Source organism: Erythrolamprus reginae, unplaced genomic scaffold, assembly GCF_031021105.1.
Source record: "Erythrolamprus reginae isolate rEryReg1 unplaced genomic scaffold, rEryReg1.hap1 H_43, whole genome shotgun sequence".
In the NCBI taxonomy this organism is placed as follows: Eukaryota; Metazoa; Chordata; class Lepidosauria; order Squamata; family Dipsadidae; genus Erythrolamprus; species Erythrolamprus reginae.
The window spans coordinates 212,369-231,912 of record NW_027248499.1 but is presented as its reverse complement, the minus strand read 5'-3'; the positions used below and the strand labels follow the sequence as shown (position 1 = coordinate 231,912).

Below are 19,544 nucleotides of genomic sequence, written 5' to 3'. Positions count from 1 at the left end.
GATTAGTTTCCACCCATTGCTTCTTGTTCTACCCTCAGGTGCTTTGGAGAATAGGTTGACTCCGTCTTCTTTGGGGCCACCCCTGAAATATTGGAACACTGCTATCAAGTCTCCCCTAATCCTTCTTTTCATTAAACCAGACATACCCAGTTCCAGCAACCATTATTCATGTTTGAGCCTCCTGTCCCCTAATCCTCTTTGTTGCTCTTCTCTGCACTCTTTCTAGAGTCTCAACATCCTTTTTTTACATCGTGGCGACCAAAACTGTATGGACAAGTGTATCGGTGGTTATTGAAACGGATGTCCAAGTGCCGCCTCTATGTTGGTTGAGGCAGGCAGGGTTCCCTTGAGTACCATTTGTTGGGGGTCAAGGGAAAGGGAGGGTCCTGCCTTCTCTTTCTGCTCAAGATTTATTTATTTATTTGTTTGTTTATTTATTTATTTATTTATTGGATTTGTATGCCGCCCCTCTCCATAGACTCGGGGCGGCTAACAACAATGATAAAAAACAGCATGTAACAATCCAATTAATAAAACAACTAAAAACCCCTATTATAAAACCAAACATACACACAAACATACCATGCATAACTTGTAATGGCCTAGGGGGAAGGAATATCTTAACTCCCCCATGCCTGGCGGCATAAGTGAGTTTTGAGTAGTTTACGATCCCCATGGACAATTGGTGGGCCACTGTGTGACACACAATGCTGGACTCGACGGCCTTTGGCCTGATTCAGCATGGCTCTTCTTATGTTCTTAAGTATTCCAAATGCGGCCTAAGGCCTGGGACCTTGCAATTTGGATTGGGCAAGCAAAGCTATCACAAGCATTCAAGTTGGATTCCAAAGGTAGATGCTCCTCTTCAGGCCTCCTACTTATCAGATCCTAAGAGCATCTCCCATTCTAGCTACTGAACAGACCATGGAGACCAAACTCTTCCCCCAAGCATTGGGCTGACAGTTGAACTAGTAGATAGTTGGGTCTGGCAGTTGGGCAGAAGGAAAGCGTGGATTTTAGCTGCCTTTTATTGATTGTTGTAAGCTACCTAGAATCATTATAGCAGGAACTCCTTGTTTAACGATTGTTTGCAGTCACAACCGGGCTGAAAATACAACTTTGCAACCTATCCTTGCATTTATGACCTGTCTTCTCCTCCTTCTTGTGCCATATCCGTCAATCATGTTGATGGTCCTATTTTTATCACCAGCCTCACGAAAAAGAGCTACAGCTGAGTTTTGTCCAAATCAATTCCTTAGATTTTTGAAGCCATGATATTCTTCTTCTACCTGGACCTTATTTGCCCTCAGTCGTTCCCTGGAGGATTAAGTGAAGGACACCGCATTTTTCCAGGTGTTGCATCTCATGTCCAAAATATTCTAACTTTTGCTTTTTAATGGTTTTGATGACTTCCCTTGGCTTTCCCAGGCGGCTTATCACCTCCTCCTTTCTTATTTTGTCAACCCGGCTTATAAACTGCCTATAAATCCACATTTCAAATGCTTATTTTTATGACCTGCACAAGACTGTAAAGCCAATTCAATTCATAAGCAGAGTTTCAGGTTGACCTACCTTCACTTCACACTTAACAACCAGGTTTGTGGTCGCTTAACAAGGACTACCTGTATGAAATAGGTGGCTATGTAAATCCCACAGGTCAGTGAATAAATAATTGAGTGACATAGGGGAAGGTTTGGTAGGGAAGGTTTGCCTATTTGCCGATGACTCTAAAGTGTGCAATAGGGTTGATATTCCTGGAGGGGTCTGTAATATGGTAAATGATTTAGCTTTACTAGATAAATGGTCAAAGCAGTGGAAACTGCAGTTTAATGTTTCCAAATGTAAAATAATGCACTTGGGGAAAAGGAATCCTCAATCTGAGTATTGCATTGGCAGTTCTGTGTTAGCAAAGGTCCAAAGACGGGCTACAAGAATGGTGGAAGGTCTTAAGCATAAAACGTATCAGGAAAGACTTAATGAACTCCATCTGTATAGTCTGGAGGACAGAAGGAAAAGGGGGGCCATGATCAAAACATTTAAATATGTTAAAGGGTTAAATAAGGTTCAGGAGAGAAGTGTTTTTAATAGGAAAGTGAACACAAGAACAAGGGGACACAATCTGAGGTTAGTTGGGGGAAAGATCAAAAGCAACGTGAGAAAATATTATTTCACTGAAAGAGTAGTAGATCTTTGGAACAAACTTCCAGCAGACGTGGTTGGTAAATCCACAGGAACTGAATTTAAACATGCCTGGGATAAACATAGATGCATCCTAAGATAAAATACAGGAAATAGTATAAGGGCAGACTAGATGGACCATGAGGTCTTTTTCTGCTGTCAGTCTTCTATGTTTCTGTTTATTTTGTCAAACCAGCTTATAAACTGCCTATAAATCCACATTTCAAATGCTTATTTTTATGACCTGCACAAGACTGTAAAGCCAATTCAATTCATAAGCAGAGTTTCGGGTTGACCTATCCAACATCTTCTTTAAAACCTCCAGTGTTGGAGCATTCACAACTTCTGGAGGCAAGCTGTTCCACTGATCAATTCAATTCATAAGCAGAGTTTCGGGTTGACCTACCTTCACTTCACACTTAACAACCAGGTTTGTGGTCGCTTAACAAGGACTACCTGTATGAAATAGGTGGCTATCTAAATCCCACAGGCCAGTGAATAAATAACTTTCTGAAAATATCATTAAGTCCACAAAATTCCTCAGCCACTTTTCACATCTTAACTTTTCTGGCAACGTGAAGCAGATGAAAATAAGCAAAATGCAATGAATGGCGTTGAAGACCGAGGACAAAAAAAATATATCGGTTAAATGCTATTTTAATCTCTGACGGTTTTACTATTTTTCACCGACACTCACTTTATTTTTGTCTTTTATTTTTAGATCTGCTTGCCCCGAGCCTGACCCTCCCAAGCAGTTACAACTTACTATAGGGCCAACTGGCAAACTTTTAGAAATGAATTAGGGATTCTTAAAGCGAACGTACTGCCCCGCCTTGGCAGCCTGACCAGAAATAAATTAAAAGGACTATCGCCACTCAGAAATGGAGTATGACTTCATCCAGTCTTCCCACTGCCCTTCCCAAATCTATCCATGGCAGCCACTGCAGGGGGAAAACCCCCCCTGAATAAACAGCCCAAGGATAAGAAAGGTTTCCGATTAGGAATAGCATTTCTAATGGCCATTTGGGACCTTTTAACCCCGTTGCCACCCAGGGTTGGTTTAGGGAGTGAAAAAAAAATGGAAGAAGTTGGAGCAATAAGCATACAATTTCACCCTCAGCTTAGAACTGTTTATTCATTTAGTATTTATTTAATTTATTTATTTATTCGATTTTTTTTATGCCGCCCTTCTCCTTAGACTCTAGGGCGGCTTACAACATGTTAGCAATTTAACAGAGCTAGGCTAGTAAGTTAAAATCGCGCTGAAAAAAAATGATTTATGACCGTTTTTAAAATAATCGCAGCATCCCAATTTTGATCACGCAATCAAAATTCGGATGCTTGGCAGCGGGCTCATTATTTGTGACGGTTGCAGTGCCCTGGGGTCATGTGACACCCACCCACACCCTTTTGCACAATCGGGAGGCTGTTAAGTTCTATCCTAGGTAGAGGTAGATATTCCTCCCTCTCTCTCTGGCCACAATGAGAATATGTCTGCTGAATAAAACTCCACATTGGCGACAGGAAAAGCATCGGGCCAGTAAAACACTCTACTAGCTAAATTCAGTTTCCCAGGGATCTTGACTATTGCAATGCGCTCTACACAGGGCTACCCTTGAAGAGCGTTCGGAGACTTAATCTGGTGCAGAATGCAACGGCGCGTGCAATAATGGGTGTGCCAAGGTACGCCCGCATTACTTCAACTTTACGTGCGCTGCACTGGTTGCCAGTCGGGCTCCGGATGCAATTCAAGGTGTTGGTAATCACCTTTAAAGCCCTAAATGGCTCGGGGCCAGACTATTTATGGGACCACCTCCAACCACATACCTCAATGCGGCCAGTAAGGGCCCACAGAGTCAGCATTCTCTGCGTCCTGTCTGCCAAACAATGTCATTTGGTGGGACCTCGGGGAAGAGCCTTCTCTGTGGTGGCTTCGACCCCTTGCCTCCAGAGATCCTCACTATCTCAATCCTACCGTTAAAGCCATTAAGACCTGGCTTTTCCAGCAGGCCTGGAATTAGGTTGATTGTAAGTATGTATGTTTTATGTTATTACTGTTATCACTGACTTTTATTACTAGATTTTTAACTGTTTTTATTCCTATTGTTAGCTGCTCAGAGTCCATTTGGAGTGAGCGGCATATAAATACAATAAATACAATACATAAATAAAATAAAAGGGATTGTGGGGTTGTTAAAAGAAGATTCATTTAATAATAATAATAATAATAATAATAATAATAATAATAATAATAATAATAATTTATTGGATTTGTATGCTGCCCCTCTCCGCAGACTCGGGGCGGCTAACAACAATGATAAAAACAGCATGTGACAATCCAATAATAAAACAGCTAAAAACCCTTATTTATAAAAACCAAACTTAACTGTGCTAACGAAAAGTTCTCGTCATTCCTATCATCCTCTTCCTCCCACTTAGGACTGTATGTATATAACTGTATGTAACTTGTTGCTTGTATCCTTCAGATTTTTATTAATATTGATGATTGTTTCCTCATTGCTTATTTGAACCCTATGGCAATCATCAAGTGTTGGACCTCACGATTCTTGACAAATGTATATTTTTCTTTTATGTCCACTGAGAGCATTTGCACCAAAGACAAATTCCTTGTGTGTCCAATCACACTTGGCCAATAAAAGAATTTTATTCTATTCTTTCTTTCTTTCATTTTTAGAGTTGAAAGGGACCATGAAGGCTATCGAGTTCAACCCCCTGCCCAAGTAGGAACCCTATAGCACACCAGTCAAGTGGCAGTTCAATCTTCTCTTTAAAATGTCCAGAGTGTTGGAGTTCACAACGTCCGCTGGTAGGTTGTTCCTAATAGGGGCCGAAACTCCCTGTCATTAGTAACAGAAATGTTGAGTTCGATTGCGGTCAAATCAAGGTTTGACTGCTAAAAGAGAAGTAACGCGGTGGGTGGTTTATAAAACCAGCATTGGCAATTCCTAGCAAACCTCGGGAACTGGGAAAGGTGGCCTCGTTCCCTTCTGATGTTTGTTCAGGTAGAGAATCGGTTTACAAGGAACAAGCGGGCTCTTTCTCCCTTGTCTCAGAGCTTCTGGGCTCAGTTCCCAGTTCCCGGGCCCGAACGAGAGAAGCTTCATTCAGGTTTGTTCCCAGGTGAGAATCCAGAGCGATTACAGAACCAATCGGAGGAAGGAGAAAGGAGGCCTCTTTTCTGCCAGCCAAGTTGGGTGCAAAGTGAGCTGGGAAAAGAGGAGGGAGCGACGGAAATAAAGGCCCAGCCACCTTCTCTAAGACAATAAGTCTTTTAGACGTTTCTCAAAAGTTCGTTTGTGCTCTTTTGAAACGGATTGTCCCAAAAGTGCTTTTTTTTTTCCGCAAGAGGCAGCTGTGGGTTTTCTTGTTAGAAGGAACTTAAGAAGACTGGTAAATCCACCCTGGTTGATCTTTCGAAGGCCAGATCCTGAAGAAGAAACTCAAATCCTTTGGCCATCAAATGAGATGTCCTATGTTGGTTGAGGCAGGGCAGGATTCCCTTGGGTGCCATTTGTTAGGGGTCAAGGGAAAGGGAGGGTTTGCAAATTACTTCACTACGAAGCCTTCCGACCTTGGCCCAGGTGGCTGCTTTGGACTTTCCTTTCTCAAGAAGGCGACTTGTTTATTTTATTTTTATTTACTTATTTACTTAGTTTGTCAAACACATGCAAGATAACAAGTATAAATATGGACACAGGAAATGAATACAAATAAATGGGAAGGGTAGGATTATTATTATTATTATTAATTAGATTTGTATGCCGCCCCTCTCCGTAGACTCGGGGCGGCTCACAACAATAACAAAGACAATGTAAGAACAAATCTAATAATTTAAAAAACACTAAACCCCCCATTATTAGAAACATAGAAGACTGACGGCAGAAAAAGACCTCCTGGTCCATCTAATCTGCCCTTATACTATTTCCTGTATTTTATCTTACAATGGATATATGTTTATCCCAGGCATGTTAAATTCAGATCCTGTGGATTTACCAACCACGTCTGCTGGAAGTTTGTTCCAAGGATCTACTACTCTTTCAGTCAAATAATATTTTCTCATGTTGCTTTTGATCTTTCCCCCAACTAACTTCAGATTGTGCCCCCTTGTTCTTGTGTTCACTTTCCTATTAAAAACACTTCCCTCCTGAACCTTATTTAACCCTTTAATATATTAAAAGTAAACATACACACAAACATACCATGTATAAACTGTATAGGCCCAGGGGAGATGTCTCAGTTCTCCCATGTCTGACGGCAGAGATGGGTCTTAAGAACTTTACGAAAGGCAAGGAGGGTGGGGGCAGTTCTGATCTCCGGGGGGAGCTGGTTCCAGAGGGTCGGGGCCGCCACAGAGAAGGCTCTTCTCCTGGGTCCCGCCAATAGGGATAGGGACAGTAGGCTCAAGATCCCCATGGACAATTGGTGGGTCACTGTGGGACACAGAATGCTGGACTCGATGGGCTTTGGCCCAATTCACCAGGGCTCTTCTTATGTTCTTATGAGAAGGAAGGACTCCCTGGAGAAGAGCCTAACGCTGGCAACGATTGAGGGCAAAAGAAGGGGACCACAGAGAACGAGGGGGCTCGTTGGAGTCACTGAAGCAGTCGGCGTGGGCTTCAACGGACTCCGGGAGATAGTAGAGAAGGCCTGGAGGAACATTGTCCATGGGGTTGCGATGGGTCGGACATGACTTTCCAACTAACAACAAAAGAAAAAAAACCCAGAGAAAGTTTAAAAAAAAACACCTTTGTGACAACCATGACCTGGATCTCAATTAAGCATTTGTGGCTGTTCTTGTGACTTTTTGACGCACGCCTCCTGCAAGAATCTCCCAAATACTCAGAGACATAAAGCAGGAAGGGAGGGAGGGAGGAGGGGGAGAAACCCCCCTATCCATAGGCATTTAAGCAGGTTGCTCCTTCCAAGAGGTCTGTCAACCCAGGTCACCATTGGCGGTGGAAAAATCTTCAGTTCAGGACCCCAAAAGCCAGGGGGCCTTGTGGAGTGGACCAAAGCCTTGGAATCCAAGCAGTCCTCGACTTACGACGGGGGGGGGGGGAAGTAACTTACGATCAGTTCTTGCACTTATAACCGTTGTAACGTCTCTGCAATCACAACCTGGGTGCTTGGCAACAAGCCGGGATTGACAAAGTTTACAGGAACCCCTCAGGGAGGGAGGGCGTCCTGCAAATATGTGGAATCAATGGGGGGGGGGGGGGGAGGGAAGCTAGATTTGCTTAATAATTGCAGCAGAAAAGGTTGCAAAATGTAAAACTTACTCAGAGACCGCCTTGTTTAGCGACAAAATTCTGGTCCTAAGTTGAGGACTGTACAAGTTGTTCTCATTTAGCCTTCCATCCTTCCGAGGTGGGTCAAATGAGGACCCAGATTGTTGGGGGGCAAGAGACCGATTCTGCCAACCCCTTAGAGAGGGCTGTAAAGCGCTATAAAGCGATATAGTGTTCCCTCGATTTTTGCAGGGGATGCGTTCTGAGACCGCCCGCGAAAGTCAAATTTCCGCGAAGTAGAGATGCGGAAGTAAATACCCTATTTTTGGCTATGAACAGTATCACAAGCCTTCCCTTAACACTTTAAACCCCTAATTTACAATTTCCCATTCCCTTAGCAACCATTTAGATTATTACTCACCCTGTTTATTTCTTAAAGTTTATTTAAAAAAATATTTATTAAAGGCAGATGAAAGTTTGGCGATGACATATGACGTCATTGGGCCGGAAAAACCGTGATACAGTATAGGGAAAAAACCCGTGAAGTATTTTTTTAATTAATATTTTTGAAAAACCGTGGTATAGACTTTTCGCGAAGTTCGAACCCGCGAAAATCGAGGGAACACTGTATAGCTTTAACCTTACAGTCGTCTACCATGGACCTCACCCCATTCCTAAGAGGCCTGTAGGGAACCACGCATAAACGCACCAGCACGCCTACCATTCCTGCCCTACCGCCCCCGTTTATTCGTCCCCATTTCCTGTGTTCATGTCCATGTTTACACCTGTACCTGTTATCTTGCATATGTTTGACAAATAAAGAAATAAAAAATAAATAAGAGAAGTTCTTGAGAAAGTCAGGAACTGCCCACCTGGATCAAGGTCGGACGGCTTCGTGGAGTAACCTGCTCACCTGGAGGCCCCAGGTACTTCCTTTTGTCTCGGAGCCTCTCCCAGTCTCGAGGGCGGAGCCAATTCCCAACCACACCTGGTGAGTCATGCCCGTTGGTGGCTCCTGCATCTGCAAGTCCAAATCTGTAGGCGAATAACTGCACCTACAACCCGCCTGAGAGCTAGAGAACTTTGTCCTTTTAAAGGCTTTTAAAGTGGCAAATAAAAGAAGCTGTCTAGAGGGAAGGGGTACTAGGGCTCCGGGCTATCCCACTCACGGCTGGACCTGAATCCTTGTTCCCTCTCCCCACCACGCCCTAGTTACAACCAACAGAGGGCAACAACTAGGAGGAAAAAGCAGTCAAATCCTCTTTTGGCTCCCCACCCCCATCTAGTGGCCATTAGAAGAACAGCACAACCTGCATCACAAATCTGATTATCCCACTGTACTTTATACAGTACTCTTATTATTATTTTACCTTGGCTTTATTAATTAAAGCACTCTGACCTGGATTTCAAGGGGTGGGTCAAGTGTCCAGAACCATGGATGATATCCCATGTGGTTCAGGTTAAACCTAGAAGATTGCCGACAGAAAAAGACCTTCTGGTTCATCAGGTCTACCCTTATACTATTTCCTGTATTTTATCTTAGGATGGATCTATGTTTATCCCAAGCATGTTTCGATTCAGTTCCTGTGGATTGACCAACCACGTCTGCTGGAAGTTTGTTCCAAGCATCTACTACTCTTTCAGTGAAATAATATTTCCTCACGTTGCTTCTGATCTTTCCCCCAACTAACTTCAGATTGTGTCCCCTTGTTCTTGTGTTCATTTTCCTATTAAAAACACTTCCCTCCTGAACCTTATTTAACCCTTTAACATATTTAAATGTTTCGATCCTGTCCCCCCTTTCCCTTCTGTCCTCCAGACTATACAGATGGAGTCCATGAAGTCTTTCCTGATACGTTTTATGCTTAAGACCTTCCACCATTCTTGTAGTCCGTCTTTGGACCCATTCAATTTTATCCCTGTCTTTGGGTGGCTTCATGCCCATTTCTACTTTGTTATTTTATTTAATTCATGCTTGGAGCACAGCAAAACGCAGCGCAGTGCATCACATTTGCAGAAACAACCTATAAAACGCGTTATCCAAAAATACAAAGCACCGTAGCTGTGAATAATTTTAAAATCACGGCTGACAAATTTATGAATGAAACCAAACGGCCCATTTCCCGACAATCCCGGAAGTGAAGGCTGAATAATAGCTATGTGTATTATTGGCAAACCAGACAGGTGTTTATTGGTTTCAAGAAGCGTCTTTTTAAAAAAAAACGGGGCTGAAATTAGCACAGTGGATAAGGAGAGAGTGCTGGGGGTGGAGTGGGGTGGGTGTCACTGGGAAGAAGCCATGATACTGGAAACACCTGAAAGAAAGCAGAGAGAGAATGGGGTGGTGAAGAGAGAGAAAATCAGAATCTGGAACGGCCTTTGCCTGACTCAGATAAACGATCACAAGCTGGCAAACAGTAGAGCAGGGGGGTCAAACTCAAGCCTGGGGACCAAATCTGGCCCACAGGGTGTTTAGATCGGCGAACTTTGCCTACCCCTGCCTCAGACAAAATGCTGAATTAATCCCAACTGCTTTCTTTCCAGCGCTCAGTGGCACAGCGACAATCCACACAACCAGAGGAGAGGTTCCCGATAAAGAGAATCGAAGGATGGCAGACCCAGGAACTTAAATTCCCGAATCGCGTGTTGCGGGAAGCGAAGGGATGGGTGGTATTTTAAAGCTGTGGCTAAACAGAGGCTGTCATTCTGCCTGGGGGGTGGAGGGAGGAGCAAAAGCATTGTGATTGACTCACAACTCACAACATCATGATGGTGGTGAAGCAGTGTTCCCTCTAATTTTTTTTGGGGGGAGGGGGGGGGCGGAAAAGTATAGTGTCTGAGCGGCAGTCCCTTCGGGACTGGGCAGCACAGAAATAATAAATAAATAAATAAATAAATAAATAAATAAATAAATAAACAAACAAACAAGCAAGCAAGCAAACAAACAAATAAATAAAAAACCCACCCTGTTTTGCCTCAGAGAATTTCAAAATAAAATACTGTACTGTGTGTCTATAACAGTGAGCTCACAATAGGGCAACTCTATCAATATCAAAATGCCATTTAAATAGTTGAGCTAGTTTCAAACTAGATTTTGATTTTCTTTCTCTCTTCCTTACTCCCATTCTCTTTCTTTCTCTTTTCCTTCCTCTCTTTTTTTCTATCTGTTTCTCTCTCTTCCTCTCTCTCTCCTTCCCTCTCACTCTTTCCCTCTCGGCTTCTGGGCAGGTTTGGAAAACTCTGAGTTGATGATGATTTTTAAGTGAGCGATGGCTCACTGCTCAGCTTAGAGGGAACTATGCAAGGGATGGATGGTATTTTAAAGCTGTGGCTAAACAGCGGCTGTCATTCTACCTGGGGAGGTGGAGGGAGGAGCAAAAGCATTGTGATTGACTCACAACTCACAACATCGTGATGGTGGTGAGGATTTGCCTGCATGGTGGACCTCATCGTCAAAAAAAAAGAGAATAAACACAGCTTCCCAAAATTAGAAGAGAGTTACACTGGGCTTCTGACTTCCAAATGGACACAACACAGACAAATACACACTCAGAGCTGCTCTTCTCAGCAATTTCTGAGAGCGGAAGTCAGGAAAATAGTCACGTGCTATTTACATATTGCAACACTCAGCTCCGAAGTCATGTCCTGTTTAGGGGGTTTTTTTTGGGGGGGGGGAGGAGGGGATGATTAAAGGAGGAAGATGAGCAGGCAAAGCAAAGACACTCACTGTCAAAGTCTATTTTCTCCACAATGTTCTTAGGCTTGATGTTCTCTTCCTGGTTGCAAATGAATATTGTCCCAGGCTCTGTTTCTACCCAGCCGTATTTGCTCATCCAAGACTTCAGCTGATTATCTGAAACCAAAGGGAAGAGTCAGAAGAGGATGGGGCGAAAGGGAGGACTCCACGTTTCGGCAGAAAACTCTCTTTCTTCCAAGTTGATGAAAATGATCATTAATGCGGAATAAACATCCAAACCGTTCTGCGGAGTTGGGAGAATTTGGAATGGGAATAACAAAATGAATTATAGAGCTAAGAACCCAGGAATGGTTTCGCCACATGGAAAACTGAAGAGAAATGTAAAATTCATTTGCTTTCCACTTTAAACATTTGCTTGTCCTGTCACCTTGAACCATGAGATGGCTGGCAATTTGATTGATAGAAGAGATAATAGCTAGATAAATAGATAAATAACAGAAAAAATAGATTTATATATATATGTATGTATGTATGTATGACATGTTTGTTTGTATGTATGTATGTATCACATGTTTTTGCTTACATGTTATTGTTTTCTTTCATGTTATTGATACGTACAGAACATAGTTTGTCGGCTATGAATAAATTAACTGCCTTGAAATGGCCCTGGGTTGGGCTTAGAGGCAAAAGGAGCTGTGACGTTCCTTCAATATACCAGGGTGATCCGACTTTAAAAAAACAAAAAAAACACACACACATATATACATAGAGAGAGAGACAGACAGACAAACAAACAGAGAGACAGAGACAGGAAAAGATTGATGATAGATAGATGAGATGAGATATAGGTAGGTAGGTAAGAGAGAAAGCTAGCTAGATGAGATAGATAGACAGACAGAGTAGGTAGGTGGGTGGGTGGGTGGATAGGTAAGTAGATATAGATGGATGATACACAGACCAGGTGAACTAGGTAGGCAGATATATAGACAATTTTGCAATTTAAGATGTAGATTAAAACACGATGGTCCATGTTTTTTCCCATATCCCTCCACTCTAAATATCAACAGGCTCCAAGGGACAACAAAACATTATGATGAACCCACGTGACAAAGGGAAGGAAATTATACAGCCACTCACCAGATAGATCGCCCAACATTTTGGCCAGAAGCCACCGGTCTATGTGCTGGTATGTGATTCCAACTACGTGACAAATGACTGCAGGAGGAAAAAGGGGAGACTGAGAATCATAACTGGAGTTGAGGCGACAGATTTTAACTGATCTTTAAAGTATTAGCCGCCCCGAGTCTGCGGAGAGGGGCGGCATACAAGTCCAATAAATAATTAGGGGGGGAAGGGGATTTTCATGGTTGGAGGGGGGATGCAAACTTGTCACTAAAGTGACTTGAAAAGCACGGTGCAATGTAACTCTGCAAGCAGGGCCTTCTTCCAGGGGCATCAACAGAAGGACAGGATTTCAATTGTGCAGTTGTGGCTGCTCTTGTGACTTTATTTTTTGACACATACACCCTGCAAGAACCTCCCAAATATTAAAAGACACATAAAGCAGGGAGAGGAGGGGGGACATGGGCCGCTACTTGAGACCCTCCCAAACAAATTGCAATACTTTTGACTTACATTTTCTAACCGAATCTTCAAATCCAACGATCCCATCTAGGAGTTTCATATTTTTATCCAGAGCTTGCTATTGTTTTTTTAAAAAATCAGAAATAAGAGAAGATTGTCTTGGTTAAGGCTAGGACACTATCAAGGACAGATATTGGTCTATATTTCTACAACACAAGCATCTATATTTAGTGTTTCAGGAGATTAAACAAAAAGCAGCACAAAAAATAATGTAAAACCTTTGCAATCGACCTAACAAACCCTTCACATATTCAACGCCCGTGTCTTCCCAGAAACCAATGGAACAAATGTGTCATTCTACAGATGTTCCTTGGACTGCAATACGGGTAATCCTTGACATTATTTATTTGTCAAGCACGTATTGGTTGTTTACATAGATATAATATTTGTTTTCGTAGATTAATATTGTTTATATACATGATATAGGTACTAATAAGAGGGAAACATTGAGACAGGGATGGTAGGCACGCTGGTGCACTTATGCACGCCCCTTACTGACCTCTTACGAATTGGAAGAGGTCAACAGCGGATAATCTAACAGTAAAGTTTTGAGAGTTAGGTAATGATACCACAGGTAGTGAGTTCCATGCATCAACTACTCTGTTACTAAAGTCGTATTTCCTGCAATTCTGCGATCATGTGACAATCCAGGATGCTGCAACCTTCATAAATTCATGCTGGTTGCCAAGTGCCCAAATGTTGGTCATGTGACCATAAAGATGCTGCAAAGTTGCAACGCATCAGTCATAAAACACTATTTCGGCGTTGTTACAATTTTGAAGAGTGGCTAAACGAACGCAACCCAAGGACTACCTGTAATTAAAAGTACAGTGGAACCCCGACATAAGAGCTGCTCGAGATAAGAGCTACTCGAGATAAGAGCTGGGAGAGGAGAGACATTTTTGTTCGTCTCCCGAGCTCAAATCCGCGATACGAGCCGAGAAGAGCCGGGCTGGCTTACTTTCCTTCCTTCCCGCGCTGATGCAGAGCCACTCGAACAAAGCGTCGCGCCCCTCTGACGCTTTCGGCGGCTTCTGAAGCGACGCTGGGCTCTTTTGCCGCCAAAAGCGTCAGGGGGGTGTGACGCTTTGTTCGAGTGGCTCTGCATCAGCGAGGAAAGGAAGGAAAGTAAGCCAGCCCGGCTCTTCTCAGCTCGTATCCCGGCACTTGGTGAGTGGAGAGGCGGTCGCCTCCTCTGCCGCCCCACTCTGGGGGTCCTTGGCTTCTGCTGGGGGTGGGGGGATCCCAACGCTGTTTTGAATTTCACATTCCAAGTGGGCTAGCAGGGAGATAGGGAGCGCGCGCAACCGCCCGTGCGCCCCCGACATTGAATATCACCTTCGCCAGCCTCCGCTGAGAGAACACTGCCACGTCTCTCATGCAACCCCCTTGCTGAGAGCCCAGGACGCGGAAGTTCGCCTTTAGCGTTTGGCTTCAGGAGTTAGCTCGCAAACGGCGCGGCTGTTTTAAAAGGTCGCTGCCGGCCTGGGGGGCTTTCCAGAATCCCCCCAACCCCCAACCCCTTCCTTCCCACCCTCCGTCCATTCATTCACCCATTCCTCTCTTGATCGCTTAAAGCCGGTCCCTGGTGCAAAAAGGGTTGGGGACCTCTGTCCTACAGGATTGGGTGGCAGAGAAGTTGAACATATGTAAATTTAAAAGTTTAAGAAAGTTTACAAGTTAAGTGAAAGAAACTTCATTATTCATTTATATGTACATGTACATTTCTTCATTAAAACATGTCTTTCTGCATAATTTAGACTGACTTTGTGAGTTTTTTGAGGGCTGGAACCAATTAAAATTATTTACATTAATTCCTATGGGGAAAAGTCGTTCGAGATAAGAGCTGCTCGACTTAAGAGCCCAGGTCCGGAACGAATTAAACTCGTATCTCGAGGTACCACTGTAGTTATTTTGTAAACATGAACTAGTTTGATTTTGAAGGCTTATCGGTCACGTCTGTGTGAATGTATTCGTACCGTTGACTTACCCAGAAAGCCTGAAAGTGGCAGTTCTCCAACAATTCCCCCAGGTATAGGATCTGACGGATTGGGCTCTCTTCTTGCTGGCGGCAGCAGAGTTAAGGAATACTACGTATGAAGGTGGAAAAAAAGGCATGGAATTCCTCCCCTTTCCCCCCAGAATCTTTTGGACTGGACAAACTATTAAATACTGCCATGCTTGGTCTCTGACAGGAAGCCACTGGAAGAGACTAGAAGCATTTGAAATGCGGATTTGCAGGTGGGTTGACAAAATCAGAAAGATGGGGATGATAAGGGAAGGCATCAAAGCCATTTAAAAGCAAAAGTTAGAATATTTCAGACCTGTGATGGGATGCCTGGAAAAATACGAAATACTTCACCTATAGCCGGGGTGGCACAGCAGGTAGAGTGCTGTACTGCAGGCCACTGACGCTGACTGTAGATCTGCAGGTCAGCGGTTCGAATCTCATCACCGGCTCAAGGTTGACTCAGCCTTCCATCCTTCCGAGGTTGGTCAAATGAGGACCAGGATTGTGGGGGCATTGGCCTAGCTCTGTTAAAAAGTGCTATTGCTAACATGTTGTAAGCCACCCTGAGTCTAAGGAGAAGGGCGGCATAAAAATGGAATAAATAAATAAATAATCATCCAGGGAAAGATTGAAGGCAAACGAGGTCCAGGCAGAAGAATATCATGGCTTTCAAAATCTAAAACACTGGTTTGGACAAAACTCAACAGCACTTTTTTTCTGCAGCTGTTAATAAAAATAGGATCGCCAACATCCAATGATGGATCTGGCACAAGAAGAAAATAACTGCTGACCAGGTAAAACAGAGACTTTTTTAAAGTACACCTAATCATACTTCCACCTATCTGAATAAGCCTGGTGGCTGGCTCAGGAATTCTGAGAGTTGAAGTCCACAAGTTACAAAGGGACCATAGTGGCCCACTCCTGGTCTAAGCCATTATTCTCCACTGAATTCTCCATCTAGTGCAGTGGCTCTCAACTTTTCTAATGCCGCAACCCCTTAATACAGTTCCTCATGTGGTGGTGACCCCCAACCATAAATCTAACGCCAGTTCTCCCAACACAGCTTTAAGCTGATTGGCAAGGTCAGAGGGACACTCCTACTGTAAATGCCTGATTTGTCAGATTTTAAAAATATGTTCCAAGGCGCCAGAATAGAAGCTTTAGTTCCTAACACTATGGGAAATTTGTCTTTTCCCATGGTCTTAGGCGACCCCTGTAGAATGGTCGTTTGACCCCCAAAGGGATCCTGACCCCCAGGTTGAGAGCCACTGCTATAACTGAATTTAATTGTGAATATTAGCGACTTCAAAGAGCTGTGGTGGTGCACTGGTAAGAACGCAGTACTGCAGGGTATTTCTGCTGACTGTCAGGTTGCCTGCAGTTTGGTAGTTTGATTCTCAACAAACTCAAGGTTGTACTCAGCCTTCCCTCCTTCCGAGGTGGGTAAAATGGGGACCCAGGTTGAGAACCACTTCTTTTTCCTAGGGATTTGGGGGGGAGGTTACCCTAGAGTACAAACAGGATACACGAGCCTGGTCAATCATGCACTTGCAGAGTGTGAAGTCCGTGTGAGGCAGGTTGGTCAGTGCTTTCAGGAGAATTTGGGCAGTCACCGAGACTTGGAATAAGTTAGGATTAAACTGATACCTAGAGAAGAAAAGGACGGCGAGATAAGAACCCCGACAAATTTGTGCAGGAAAACCAACAAGAAGTCACAGCATTTCCACTTCTGGGCAACCAGAGTCCATCCTCTAGAATTTATTTGCTGTGAGCCGCCCCGAGTCTTCGGAGAGGGGCGGCATACAAATCTAATAAACTATAACTATTTAAGAAAATTTAGATGGCCACTCAAACCTCGCTCTCATTGACTCCAGGCAATTTACAAGGCTAAAAGACTAAAACAACAATAAAAAAAAGCAAGAATCCCTTCACCCTCTTACCAACAACTAAGTGAGCACAGGGGTGGATTCCAATTTGCTTCCTCTCGCGCCATATGGGGGCGCGTGTGCATGGGCAGTTAATGAAAAATTTGGTGAGGGGAAAAATCTGAAAAAAGATGGCGACCACATGCACAGTGCCAGAACTTGGCTTCTGCGCATGCTCAGAAGGGGAGAAATCAAAACAAATTTTAAAAAACAAAAAAACCCAAAAGAAATTCCCCCAGACTTTTTTATACTTTGTTTTAAGTTTGGTATGAATGTGCTGTTTGGTTTTTCAAATAATGATAGGGTTTTATATGTTTTTAATATTAGATTTGTTCCACTGCTATATTGTTTTTATTGCTGTTGTGAGCCGCCCCGAGTCTTCGGAGAAGGGCGGCATACAAATCTAATAAATAAGTAAATATATAAATTCAAAAATATATATTATTAAAAAAAGATGGCTGTGCCCACAGCCTGGCATCCACCGATCTGGTTCATTCACATCATCATGATGTCACCAACGAGTCGTTACCGGTTCAGACAAACCAGTCCTAACCGGGAGGAACCCACCCCTGAGTCAGGAGATAAGGCTTCCTTCTGCTTCTTCATCCCCAGGTCTTGCCTTCAGTGCTTTGCTGAGAGTGTCAAAAGTGTAAATAAATCAGGGACTCACAGTTTGAGCACAGCCAGGTTGGCCTCCAAGTCATAGGCATTCTCTTTGGCCTGGGTCTCCACGTAGTGCTGTAGAGTGACAAGATTTTCTGGATTGTATCTGAAATTCAGGAAAAGATGGAACAGCTGTCAGGAAGGACATCCTTAAGGACCAATGGAGGCAGGCAGAGATAACCAGGGACAAGAAGCTGGCTTCCACGCATTGGCATCATTCATTCATTCATTCATTCATTCATTCATTCATTCATTATGTATGTTTGGTTTTTTATATTAATGGGTTTTAATCGTTTTTAATATTGGATTATTATTGTACGCTGTTTTATGATTGCTATTAGCCGCCCTGAGTCTTTGGAGAGGGGCGGCATATAAATCCAATAAATAAATAAATAAAGCTTATATGCCGCCCACTCCCGAAGGACTCTGGGTGGATTCCAATAAATAAGAACAATGCAGAAAACAGCATAAAAACATTAATAGGGACTCCAGCCAAACACACACACACGCACTCCTACCCCATCTAGGTTCATAGATCAATCTATGACCTATCAATCTACATCATATAATAGACCAGTCTAATATAATTGATCATGATGGTAATCCACAGAATCACGGTTTAATTTGGGAAAATACCTTGCTCTACTCAGAGAAATTCCGCACATATGATAAGTAACAGACTGTGCTATAAGCAAAGCATTATCTTTTATAACTGGGAGGGTTGTTTTTTTTGGCTGAATATGCATATTTCTGTACTATTCTTTTGATGCCTTGTTGAGTCCACATTCTTAATATATAATTTTAGGTAGATGGTATTCATCTAATGCTAGCTCCTCAAAACCTCATTTTGTCATCGGAATCTCCTGGTGGTCCCCATTCCAACCGCCTGAAGGCAAATGTATTGTGTATTGGATTGACTGACTGACTGAATAAATATACTGTATAAATAAATGATGGGGAAAGGCAGAACCCTCAGTTTGATTTTAAAAATCGAAAAACTGGGAATTAGAACCAATTTCCTTCCGCTCCGTTCCTTCTTCTCCTCCCTAAATCCCATTTTTTAAGCTAAAAGGAGACGCGGGAGACGCAGAAATGCTGCCAACTTGGGGAAGACTTGAGGTCCCTGAGCATGAGCAGAGTGCCACCCTCTCCCAGAGCTTCCTGGCTAAAGGTTTTCAGGTCCCGGGACCGCTTCGACATCGATGCTCTCCATACCTGTCGATTCCCTTCAGCAGCTTCCCGACGCTCGCCCGCATCTGCTCGAAGGCCGCCATGGCTGAGGAGACGAAGAAAGGGGGAGGCCGGAAAGGAAGCGGAAAAAGCGAAGCGAGGAACACTTCCGGTTACCAAGGCGCCTACTTCTGTTTCCACTCTAGGCTTTGCCGGAGGTCTGCGGACCACACCTGACGAGCGCGTGCGCAGTGAAGGCCGGCGTTTGCGAGAAGCGCTATACAGTATCAACCTCAGCCGCTCTAAAAGATGCGTGGACTTCAACTCCCAGAATTCCTCAGCCGGCCCCTGCTTGGACGGAATAGGCTCCCTCCCTTGGGCCCAGCCAATATACTGCATTGTGGGATTTGAAGTCCGCTTTGGTTGAGGAAAAAAAACAGAGCCGCCTTTTCCTCGCCCCGCCTTTATCAGTCGTCACACACACTCCCCGCCTCCTTGTAAAAAGCATGTGCTTTTTGACAATGAGGGCTAGGGACTTGCTTTGCTTTCTTTACCGCCAAATGTATCCTAGCTGCGTGCAATAACCTCAAAAGTTTATGAATGACTCCAAACTTTAATTAATACATTCAGAGGGGGCTGTAGATTGCATTACACAATCTGTTTCTTCTCTACTCAGCTACCTCCATGCCCCCTGGCAGTGCCAACCAGTGGAGAGGGCAGGAAAGCCCTCCCGGACTGCTACAACCTCCCTACCTTCCAAGGGCTTTCTTAACCCTACCAGTGGTGCAAAGTCTAAAGAGAGGGGCGTCATACAATCCAATAAATAAATAAATGCATAAATAAAGGGCATCAGGGATGTGGACGGGGCCTTCAGGATGCTCTAGCGCAGGGTTGTCCAAATTTAGCCACTTTTAAAACGTGTGGACTTTAACTCCCAGAATTCCACAGCCAGTCATGCAGACCAGGGAATTCTGGGAGTTGAAGTCCCCAAGCCAGTTAGTTTTCTG

General features: G+C 43.7%; 1 protein-coding gene across 1 annotated transcript; it reads right to left on the bottom strand.

The window, feature by feature from the left end:
* Positions 1 to 9,592: 9,592 nt before the first annotated feature.
* Positions 9,593 to 18,731, bottom strand: LOC139155674 (eukaryotic translation initiation factor 3 subunit K). The gene is made up of 8 exons (XM_070730916.1): positions 18,583 to 18,731; positions 17,375 to 17,473; positions 16,306 to 16,426; positions 14,759 to 14,833; positions 12,760 to 12,826; positions 12,262 to 12,339; positions 11,155 to 11,280; positions 9,593 to 9,742 (listed from the first exon to the last, which is right to left on the bottom strand). The coding sequence occupies exons 1-8, from the start codon at positions 18,639 to 18,641 to the stop codon at positions 9,711 to 9,713; spliced, it is 657 nt and encodes a 218-aa protein (XP_070587017.1). The 5' UTR covers positions 18,642 to 18,731; the 3' UTR covers positions 9,593 to 9,710.
* Positions 18,732 to 19,544: the final 813 nt, after the last annotated feature.

Coding starts and splice junctions, on each gene's coding strand:
- LOC139155674 (XM_070730916.1), bottom strand. CDS start 18,641: ATGGCGGCCTTCGAGCAGATGCGGGCGAGCGTCGGGAAGCTGCTGAAG. Junction 17,474..18,582: donor CTGCTGAAGGGAATCGACAG/GTATGGAGAGCA, acceptor CCTGAATTTCAG/ATACAATCCAGAAAATCTTG. Junction 12,827..14,758: donor GCCACTTTCAGGCTTTCTGG/GTAAGTCAACGG, acceptor AAAAAACAATAG/CAAGCTCTGGATAAAAATAT.